General features: G+C 37.4%; 1 protein-coding gene across 7 annotated transcripts in view; it reads right to left on the bottom strand.

The window, feature by feature from the left end:
- The window catches only part of SREK1 (splicing regulatory glutamic acid and lysine rich protein 1), a 53,213-nt gene that overhangs the window by 18,579 nt on the left and 22,490 nt on the right, over positions 1 to 12,144 (bottom strand). For 5 of the 7 annotated variants that reach the window (XM_067568969.1, XM_067568965.1, XM_067568966.1 and 2 more), the window contains 4 exons: positions 10,176 to 10,354; positions 9,345 to 9,493; positions 8,104 to 8,218; positions 2,109 to 2,228 (listed from right to left, as the gene is read on the bottom strand). In XM_067568969.1, coding sequence (XP_067425070.1) covers positions 2,109 to 2,228; positions 8,104 to 8,218; positions 9,345 to 9,493; positions 10,176 to 10,354 — 563 coding nt within the window. The remainder of the gene's footprint in view (positions 1 to 2,108; positions 2,229 to 8,103; positions 8,219 to 9,344; positions 9,494 to 10,175; positions 10,355 to 12,144) is intronic. The other 2 variants (XM_067568967.1, XM_067568968.1) reach the window with 1 other exon arrangement.

The raw sequence follows: 12,144 nt of genomic DNA on the forward strand, positions 1-12,144 counted from the left end.
ATTCTGAACACAAACTCTCCTTTCCAGCTGAGAGGGGGGAGGGCTCATAATGAAGCCATGTGGAAATGTAAGGTGCTGAGGTTCAGACTTCTACTTAAATCTATCAAATACGAAGACAAATTCTGACAGATATTGAATATGAGCCAAGGCTAAGTTCAACACACCAATTTTTGAAGATAAGTCAGATGCAGTAGTAGGCCTGACACAAACAGTCCTTCCTGGATTGGAGGAATACATCAATCAATCATTTCCTTACATTACCCAGCGTCTCAGATTCATCCTCTCTAGTTCTACCCTGACAACCAGAACTTGTCCATGTCTTGTTAAAATGGTCTCTGCATCAGAAGGTCTCTGGTGAGGAGTGGTCAGCTCAGACCAGAGGTTGCTGAAAAGGCATCATAATCACTTTTCAGAAAAATGTTCCAATCTTTTAGCCACTGAGCTTTTGGAAGCAATTGCTCCATATGACAGGGTTGGTTGGTTTTGTTTTGGGGTTTTTTGTTTATGAGTCAGATGAAATCTGAAGGTTTCTCTTGGCTCGGGCTTCACTTGGGATGATCCTTTCAAAGATAGACCCAGTGAAAAGCTTATGTGATTGCCATGTCTACAGACAGAGGCAAGGCATAAATATCTCATATCAAGTACACTGAAATCACAGGATAAGTAAGTATCTCTTGAGGATAAATGCCAGAAGAAATCACAGTAAGAGGGGAGGCCAGTAGTAGGTTTGTGAAGCCTAGGATATCCAGATTGGTTGGGAAAGATGAAGCTGTTTTGGCCACCAGTAGGGGTCTTACTATAGGAGGCTCATAAATGCGGGAAGAATCCCCTTCACACAAATTCCAGCCACATGATGCACAGTTCTTATCTTTCTCTACCAGAATCAGTGTTTGGTCAAATCTCTTTTGATATCTCCAAGGTATAGATCTTCAGATGATCAAAGTACAATGGTCAAAGACTCTGGGTAGGGACACCTTTTAAGAGGAGCCCAGTGAAAACTACTGCTCCCATTGATGGGACATACCATCCTGAAAGGCTGAACAGGTCAAGAGCAGGGGAGAGCCAACTCCCTGTGGCCAGAAGGGACTAATCATTGATGAATCAGGCCCAACCTATTCCACTAATGAGGCGTAATGTTCTGTGACATGCTGGAGGAAGAGTGTGCATCATGGGAGAGAATAAGAGGCCAAATTACCCACAGGAGCCAAGTCTGAAGCCCCCCTAAATGCATGAGGTAGAGTATGGAGAGATGCTATTGCCAGATGGAGGCAGAACACTAAAGTACATTTTGGTGCCAAAATGTCTATACAGTAAACTGCCTTCATGAGTACCTGTGGATGTGAACATTCAGTAGTCCACCCCAGAGTGATGGATTGCCTGTGTATGAGAATTAGGCTATGGTTCAATGCGATGAAGAATTAGCTTGATGGAATTCTGTAGTTGGCAAAACTAGACAGTCAAAAGGACTGAAAATGAATGAGTGTATTTGGATTAGACTAGTAACAAGTAAACACTTCATAACATGAAGATATATAGTTTTATTTATAGGAGGGAAAACAAGTAACCTGTAATAACCAGAAAAAAGGGAGAGCTAAAAAAGCACACATATACATAAAGACTGAAATGGTGGATGACTATTTCCTGATTTGGGACCAAATTCAACCCTGGTCTAAGCAGTGCAACGACTTTTGAGTGATAGAATTTGCCCACTTACACAAGGACTGAATTCGTCACTTACACTAAAAATTTCAAGCTTGGTTACCTGAAGTGTGGCATTTAACTAAAAATCACCTTATTTTCAATTATGCTGAATTATAGTGACCACTGACTTCAGTGGAAGTTGAGGAAGCTCAGCACCTAAATTTAGGGACCCCAGTCTGAAATTTTTGACCATAGTTTTTATTTTATATGGTTTTCTTCTTGGGGAAATAAACATTATTTCAAAAACCATACAAATTGCCACATTTCTACAGCCCGGCAACTGATATCACAAAAGTTATAAAATAGAAATAGCCTGAAAATTCAAGACAGAATAGCTTACAGATGAGCTTAGAGATTGAACTAGATAATACGAAGAGTAACACCAACTGTTAGCAAAGAATGCTCACCGGGAACGAGAACGACTTCTTGTCTTCCGCCTTTCCTTAGATTTTGAACGTTTTTTCGGAGGACTTTTGGATCTACGACTACCCTTCTGACTAGAGAGTGATCTATTGTGTGATCTACTCCTGCAGCAAACAATATCAGAGAATAAATACATTTAACCATGAAACTTCAGAAAAGAAACTTAATTGAAAAAATTCATAAACCATGGAAATTATTTTGTCTAATTATTACACCTAATCCCAGTGATTTTTTTCTCCACATTTAAAATTTGATTTGAAAGAGGTGGGAGAGCCTAAACAATATACCGTTTAAAAAACTATGTTACTACAATATCTAGCAAAGAATTAATACACAGAGAAGTTAGGAAAAGCAGAGTTATGAATCAGAAAGCAACTTAACCTTCTTGAATATACTCTAAAATATTAATGCATCAAGTTACCATTCCAAGGAGGGTGTGAAATTTAATACAAAATTAAATTTGCACTAATTGGTCCATGTTGTTGCCATGCAATATAGAAATTAAGCCTGCTCAGTTAACATACTCAATTACTTCTGTGGTAAAAATATGATTGTGCTAGTTGAATTTTACTGTAAACACAGTTTTACAATATACAAAATTTAATTTTACCATATACTGCTATTAAATCTATACCTTTGTGTATACACACACACACACACAATTTGGCATGCCAGGATTTTCGATCTTCTGATTCTGTGTATTTCAATTATTAAATTTAACACTGTATTAACATTTTCTCTTGCATTTCTTTCCTCTCTCTTTTTTTAATGATGGTGCTAGCTGACAGAAGGATCAGGGACTATAATTGTACAGTAAAATTAATGTACCTTTAACTTGCTATTTAAGATTCAAATATGCATAGTTTCACCTGTGTCTATTTCAATGTACAGTAAAACCTCAGTTACGATCATCTAGGGAACGGAGGCTGTTCATAATTCTAAAATGTTCGTAAGTCAGAACAAAACATTGTGGCTGTTCTTTCAAAAGAAAACAACTGTACATTGACTTAACACAGCTTTGAAACTTTACTATGCAGAAGAAAAATGCTGCTTTTAACCATCTTAATTTAAATGAAGCAAGCACAGAAACTGTTTCCTTAAATTACAAACAAAAAAAAAAGATTTGACACTTTTCCTTTTTCTAAAATTAGTTTACATTTAACACAGTACTGCACAGAACTGCACAGTACAGTTATTTGCTTCTTTTTTTATTTATTTTTTGGTCTCTGCTGTCTGATTGCGTACTTCTGTTTCCAAATGAGGTGTGGGGTTGACAAGTCAGTTCTTAACTCAGGTGTTCATAACTCTGAGGTCTACTGCATAAACATGCAAGAGTGGGGGAGGGGGGAAACAAACAAACAAACACACACACACACACACACACACACACACACACACACACACACACACACACAATGTATATAGAGAGAATTCATGGTAGTTTTATCAGAGACATTGGGATGAATGCACTACTAAGGAGTGGCAAAGCCACAAGTGAGTTATGCCGTTCCACCCATACGAAAGCCAATACAACCTTATACTACACAATACCCTGATCTATTCTGTATATGCCATATGCTACAGGGAACTATTTTTCAATGCTTTGGAGAATTCTGAAAAATTAATTTAGACTTTAAAAAAAACAAACAAACAAAAACAACTCTCTTTACTCTGTGGCCATCCCATACTCAGAACAATAAAAGCTTTATAACAACACTCATCATGTACTCCTTATATATACACATGCAAATAAACTCCATATTAAGAGACTATCACTGAAATTAGGAAATGCCAGAATTGAGGTTGTAACCTTAATTCTGATAGACTGTGCATACGCATTATGATGCTGTTTTTAACTGTAAGATTATACATGACTTTTCCAAAGGACCAGTCTTAGTACACAGGATGGACTCTGCTCAGTAAATGAGACAGCCGTTCAACATTCTTATCCTCATCATTCAATGCATGGACAGACAATCTTAACTTTTGCATTTCTACACCCAAAAAGGATTGACCTCTTACATAACACAGGCCACAGAATTTCACCCAGCAATTTCTGCATCTAAGTTCCTAACTTCTGGTTCTATCTTTTAGAAAAACATCCAGTCTTGATTTAAAAGACCTCAAGCAATTGAGAATCCACTATCTCCTTAAGTAAGAAGTTCCAATTAAAGGTGCCATTATCAATCACTTCTTAACCTTCTCTTGAATAAGCAAATCAAATTGAGCTTTTTAAGTCTCCCAATGTAATGTAGGTTTTCCAGACCTCACACCATTTGTTTAGCTCTTTTCCAAAGCTCTTTTCCAAACAATTTGTTGTTTGTTTTTTTTTTAAATGGAGAGATCAGAGCTGGACATAGTCTTCCAGTAATGGTCTCACTCTGTATAGGTATAATCATAGAAAAAAATGGGGTGCAGAAATACAGAAGAATGTTATTCAACATAAAGATCAGGTGGGGGAAGAGACAGCCAGGTAGTATTGGTTGTAGGTGAATTTCTATACCCACCCATTTCGCACTCCCATCCCTTTAAATACAACTGTATCATTTTGCATAAACTGTATTTATTAGATAAAATTTTCTCTCCCTTGCATTTGTTCTTTTCTCTTTTAACTTCCTTAACTTTATTTTTCCCTTTCTACCACCATGAATCTTATCTTTTGTCTTTTTCAGTATCACCTATATATGTTGGGTAAATATTTAACTTCTTTTTTCTTTCCATTCTCTCCCTTTTTCTCTTATGTTATTTTGTCTTCTTCCATCCCTCCTACTCTACCCTCATCTTCTATCCTTCTTTTCTTCTCTTGTGTTCAACATCCTCATCCTCTCTATACTTTCTCCACCTTCACCTTCTTCTGGGACTACCGAATATTTCAAATCTCTGAATGGGCTGTTTAAAAAAAAAAAAAAAAAAAAATCTGCATTCTCTCTCATACATGTGGTATTTCACTCCAAAGTTACTTCTAGGATGAGGTACAGGAAAGGTAATATTCACTCTTGGACCAGTAACAAATTTAAGGTCCTATATGTTGCACCATCAGGACTAGTAAAAAATGAAATACACACATACTGATGGAAACAGCACTTTCTTTTATCTTTATTATAGATAATAACTTTTACTATCCTCTAAAAATTAGTTACAATTCCCTCCTCCCTCCAAATTCTGTTCAGTTGACTCATGGTAACCTAAGCATTTTGGCTTTACAGGTTTTATCAAGCTTGGCTGTCCAGCCTTATTACTACATACCTTTAAAAACTCTCTGAAACCTCTCAAGTGGTTTCTCTGTAAAATATGGCAGATCCAAAACACACGATGGTATGACACAAGAAGCTGTAATAGCCCTCATTTTGGATTATCTGCCCAACCTATCTGTGGCTTTGCACTTGGGAGTAACATGGTCATCTCAAATCCATATTGATAAATCCTTTACACCGTATCACTATATGCCAATATTCTCTCTTAGCCCTGGTCTACACTTACCTGGAGATTCGGCGGCAGTTGACGGGAGTTACGCAAACTACACAAAGTAGTTTGCGTAACTCCCGTCGACTGCTGTGTTTCCCTTCTGCGCGCTGTCTTCACTGCACTACACCGACGGTAACTGTGTTCCCATTGACACAGCGCTACACTACTTGAGGGGGTGGTTTTACTCAGTCGACTTCCTGATCGATTGAGCGGGTCTACACTGACCGCTCAATCGATCCAGAAAGATCAATCTGTCGGCAGCGAGTTTGCCACCATCAGTATAAACATATCCTCAGTCTATGTAGATAACATTCATATATGGTGTATGCATTTACTGAATGTCAAATCACAAGTAAAAATGTGGTTTTGTTCAACATCTTCATTAATGATCTGGAAGATGGGGTGGATTGCACCCTCAGCAAGTTTGCAGACAACACTAAACTGAGGGGAGTGGTAGACACACTGGAGGGCAGGGGTAGGATACAGAAGGATCTAAACAAACTGGAGGATTGGGCCAAAAGAAATCTGACGAGGTTCAACAAGGACAAGTGCAGAGTCCTGCACTCAGGATGGAAGAATCCCACACACTACTACAGACTGGGGACCAACTAGCTAGACAGCAGTTCAGCAGAAAAGGACCTGGGGGTTACAGTGGACAAGAAGCTGGATATGAGTCAACAGTGTGCCCTTATTGCCAAGAAGGCTAATGGCATATAGGGCTGCATTAGTAGGAGCACTGCCAGCAGATCAAGGGAAGTGATTATTCTCCTCTATTCAGCATTGGTGAGGCCTCATTTGGAGTACTGTGTCCAGTTTTGGGCCCCCCACTACAGAAAGGATGTGGACAAATTGGAAAGTCCAGCGGCGGGAAACAAAAATGATTAGGAGGCTGGAGCACATGACTTACAAGGAGAGGCTGAGGGACCTGGGTTTATTTAGTCTGCAGAAGAGAAGAATGAATTTGAGATGAAAGGAACTCAAGGAATGATAAACGACCAAAAAGCAGGAAATGACTGAGGGAGGCTTATTCTGAAGATGCTGTTGACTCACTGGTAGGGTCAGAATGATCTTTAGTTCAATAAGCGCCCAGAACTGACTGCAAAGTAAATCCATCTATGCAAAGCATCATATTCACATTTCTTTACCTCATTCTGGTTTTGAAGCAGGCAAGTGAGAATTTGGCTCTTAAAGCATAGTCAGTTCTGAGTTATCCATAGACAAAAGAATCTGAAAATGGTATTGTGTGACATGTAAAGCTTTCCTAAGGAGGAAAAGTTGTCTAATGATGTGCTGAATGTTCCAAACAGGCAAGGGATAGGGAAGCATTTAGCTAATAACTGATTGTAAAAAAAATAATTCTCCAATCTTGTAACATCACAGAACACATTCTCTGGTAACAAACTCCTGGAACAACGTATGTAAAACTAAAGCCAACCCTTCAGCAATTGAGCAAATTACTTCTCTTTGATAGTAGATGGATATGGTGAGTCCCCTATGGGTCACCTACACTGTCCATCAACTGGTAGTTGCCATATCACAGGACAATACATTCAGGGGTATAACACAACTGCTGATACAATATTGAGGAAATTACTATTTTTTTTTTTTTTTTAAATTATTTTACATTTCACTCCTATGCTAAATTTCTCTCACTCTTTTGCTATTGAGATAGTTGGTACATAACTTTGATTATCCAAATGGCTATGGAGGTATTTCTAAGTTTCAGAGAATAGGAATTCTGATTTCAGGAGACATTCCAAAATTGACATAACAGGAATTTACTCTTCTTATTTATGGGTAAAAAATGTGTAGGTCACTTTTGCGTTCACAGACAACTTTTCTTCTATGTTTAGATAACTTTGAATTTAGAACCTCATCAAATGACAAACATTAAAAATCAAAACAAATTCTCAGACCAAAGTTGTGGGATTTAACTATGAAAAAATTTAGCCAAAATTGGTGGTGGTGGGATTTTGTTTCTAAAATTCTAACTACATCACCACAGTATGCTATAGTTAATTCAAACATCACATGCATTTTCACACTGAGTCTGTGAAATAATGTTTATAATTTTGGGACGCTAGGAGTATCATACTGGCAAAAGCTACCAAACCATCAAATAATCCAGGCCATCAACAGGAAAAAAAAATCTAATTACATTGTCCAACAGCAGAGCACAATTAATTGTATCACATTTTGAAATCCAGACCTTTCAAAATTAAACAAAATCAAGCTACTAAAATGTGAGCATTTTATCTTCCAGTCTGCTGTAACTAACTGAAATTAATCCTGTATTTTTTCAACACTATCCCAAAATAGCTTTTCCATGATGGTTATCTAGTTTTGGGGACTGAAACACAGAAAGTTCTTATTCTGGTCCAGTCACACTATCAGGTAGTTCAGTAAATTTCTCCCAGTGATTCTTGACTCAGGAAACTCAAAGAAAATCGCAATAGCTACTGCCGGCAAGAAATATAGTATGATCTCTTAGTGCAAAATGGAAAGCATTCTCACCTGCGTTTTGAGTGTGATCTTTTCCTTCTAGATCGGGATTTTGAACTAGACCTGGATTCTGAACGAGAATGGGAACGAGATCGACCGCCTTTTCTTTCACTGCTCTTTCCAGACTCTGAGAGGAAAAAACCACTTTGCAGTGTAAGCTCAGAACATTTAAAGATCCCAGTTAACAATCTGGCACAAGTGGAATGTACCACATATAGTGCAATGGGCCTACTCTTTGCACATCTTCCTTCCTTGCAAAAATCCTTCAGAAACATCCAAGAAAGTCATTGCATATACTCGTTGAGTGCAGCCATCCTGCAGCAGTACACATAAACCAGATAATTATAAACAGCTAGCTGAGTAAGGAATGGGATTTATGTTGCTGCCACAATGCACAAGATTACAACATGTTCTCGTCTTGGCTTATTCAATTATAGAAATTACTTTTTCTGGAGAAAAAATTAACTTCTGAGAATAGACAATTCAGAGAGTAGAAATTCTGAAACTTGAACAAAATTTTAAATAATACTCAGCACTTAAAGTACTTTATACTTTCAAAGCACTATATAAATATTAACTACTTAATCCTTCCAACGCTCTGGAGAGTTAAGTATAGGCATGATCAAAACCCCTGGAGTAAATGGAAAGTTTCCCATTGACTTTGATGGGCACCGAATCAGGTCCTAAATGTGTATTATTAAAGTATTAAAGAAATTACTAGAAAATTTTAGCATGTCTTTTCTTCCAGTTTTGTCTGGGGCAGATAATTATGCAGTGTCTAGGTTTGTTAATGATAATGAAACATTTCAAAGGTCTAAGAACAATCTTTATTGTTATCTTAAATTACAAGTTTAAAAAAAAAAAAAAAAAGAATATGAATTTGTTTAATGACAAGTAGGGGACAACAAGCTATTGATGGAGTGTACAATTTAATGTCTGTAAAGTACTTTGACCATAAAGAGCACTAGCATTAAGCATTATTAAAGTACTGACTTCACAATTTTTAAGCTATTAACAGCATTCATTGAACAAACCTCTGAAAATAAAATAGGTCAAAACAAATTTGAAAAGAAACCTGGATTCCACTGGTTTGTCACGTAAGAAAATAATTTTGATTATTCAACTTTTACCAAATACATTGCTCATCTTGGGGGAGCCCTTTCTCTGTCTGAAAATGCTCTATAAATGCATGTCAAGATACACAGATAGAGATATACTTGTTTCATCCTTGCTAGCAAATGTAATGGTCTTACCTGGCTCAATAGCCGCAGATATGAAAGACTGGGCTTCCCTTACTCTCTTCATCACTTCTTCCAGTTCCTTGGCAGCAGCTTGTGGAGTCATTTCAGGAGGCTTCACTATTGCATTATTGGAGTGATTTATTCTGAAGTAAGGAACACATCTATATTTAAATTTATGCATGTGCACACTTTTTGTAAACTAGCCATTAATACAAAAAAAAAAAAAAATCAAGATAAATACACATTGCACCCTATCCAAAAGTAGCATGTCTGTAGATTTTTCCCCTTATAATCACCAATACTATCTAAGCATTTATATATAATACCAATTTTTTATTGCTTAAAACCTTTTTGTCTTGAACAAAATAATTAATACACCATGGCGGTGTCCATATTTGTGTGGCATACAAGCATATTTTCAAACAATGCAAGAGTAAGAATTTAACTTTTTTTTTTAAATTAAAAGGTTAAATGTATTTAGCACATAAGCACCATATTCAGGGCTTAATTAGATCACAGGGCCTTCTGCAGGCCATCTACACTGTGATGGATTTCACCCTTAGAGATTAAATATGAATATAGGCTTCTCTACTCTACGCTATACCGTTATCCAGGGAAAGTCACTTTCAGTCCTGAAAATGTAAAATATCAGATATCAAAGGATGCAGAATGCAGCAATCAGGATGCAGCAGTCTGCTAATACAGGCCTTGCAAACTGCTTTGTATGGCAGACCCCTGCAGATGTATTTAAAGTATGTATTTGTATATACAGACATATTTAAAGAGATACTGAGAAATCTTCTGTTCTGAATTCATTTGGATATTTTATGTTTAATTTCTTACTTCAGTGGTCTGTCTCCAAACATAACTCCATTAAAGGCAAGAGCACGAGGTACAGAATTTTGGTCTGCGAATTCCACAAAAGCAAACCGTGTTGGTTGTGTCTCATCACCTGCCATTCGCACAAACTTCACTTCTCCAACTTGTTTAAAAAATTCAAGCAGCTGATCTGCTGTTGTAGTCTAGAAAGAGTCAAAAAGCTCAGCTGAAGTAAAATATGTAATGAAAAAAAAATCCAACATATCAGGTAACCTAAGAACTTCAGATATTAGAAAAAAGATTTCATTAGTCAAAGGCAACATAAACCAAAACTTTTACATTTCCTTCCTTCCCCGAATAAGTTATTTGGAAACAAGCCAAATTAGAAGAGGGATCTAGAAACTCTACTTCTATTTAAAATGGCGATACTAATACATAGAGATTTTGAAAGGGTGGTGTTTGGAAATTATATATTATTGAAAGAAAAGCAAGATGTTCCTGGATGAATCATTTTAACAGAGTTATGTTAACTCAACAAATTATACTCATTAAGGAAAGGAGAGGTGAAAATAACGAGAGTTCTGTGGCAAATTTAATATTTGCAGACATAAGCTTTCGAGAGACTTCAGCTCTCTTCTTCAGATGTAGTTACTGAACTCTCGTTGTTTTTGCTGTATACAGACTAACACGGCTACCCCTCTGGAACTATTCTACATGAGAGGTGAAAATGCTTATCCTCACCAACCCCCACCCCTCCAACTGCCTGTAGAAATGAAGGAAAGCATAACTGCAAGCCCTGAACTTATCATTAGAGCCCTGTGGGGATACAAAAACGTGGATCCGCATCCGATCTGCATCTGCGAGAATCAATTTACATCCAACCTGCCATCCAGTCTCTCTCTTCTACAGCATCTGCACCCAAATGGCACCTGCAACTCTGGGCTCTGCTGCTGTCAACCCGCCACTGCTGATCAGCGGCCAACAGCTCCTCTAGGCAGCTGCCGAACAGCTGACTGGTGGGGCCTACCAAACAGCTGATTGGTGGCCAGCCCTCACCCCTGGATCTCAAAGGCAGGGAAGCCGCCTTAAAGGCTATGAGCTACAGACAGCTGATTCCCTGCCTTTGAGAGCCACATCTGATCCACCATCTGCAAAAAATGGTCTCTGGATATAAAGCAGATATCTGTGGATTTGCATGACTATATTCATCATACCTGTGAATTATAAATGTATTTCTATATGGATATGCATTTTTTCAGGGTAGTTCATTTGACGTTATCAATTAAAAAGGATTTTTTTTATATTTCAAATTGAACAACTTCACTTGTATTACATATACTGATTACAATGCATCAAAATAATCACTGTAGGATCTTTCTACTTAGGTATATAGTTGGGCAAACAAAACTAAAGCCACTTTATTTACTCTTGATTGAGTAGCATTTTCATAGTTAAATAACCCTCTGATAAATAACTGACCATTAAAGGAAGAGGACTTTGTTTCCCTGTTAGGGATACAGTGAACTCTCCATACTAGATTATACTACTAGTCCACCACAACCAGCCTCCTATGATGGCCAATTCTTCATAATTGAGAAGAAAGTAAATTCCTTCCTCCAATGCACCTAACCTACAGAGCAATGTACACATGCATTAGGGGAATGACATGAATTCTTTCATAATCCCTGAAGTGATCAGTTTATTATACTCTGATGCAGAATATTCAATCATCATTTCAGTGCACACAGTGATAAAGCCATCCAAATCTATAATATTTGTTTGCAGCAGTGAACTTTTGCAGCAGTGAACTCTACAAGTGAACATAATCTGTGAAGTAGTATTTCTTCTCCTCCCCTCCCTTTCCCAACCAGCATTCACTACACAACTAATAACCACAAAAGCATCTTCTTTTATTTGTTTGTATTATCTCCTATTTTTACTATGTTGGACAAACTCATTATGCACACGTGGGTCTTTTCAAATCTGTTATAAA

This window comes from Emydura macquarii, unplaced genomic scaffold (genome assembly GCF_026122565.2).
Source record: "Emydura macquarii macquarii isolate MOO-44397 ecotype Brisbane River unplaced genomic scaffold, CSIRO-AGI_Emac_v2 contig_2897, whole genome shotgun sequence".
NCBI classification, from domain to species: domain Eukaryota; kingdom Metazoa; phylum Chordata; order Testudines; family Chelidae; genus Emydura; species Emydura macquarii.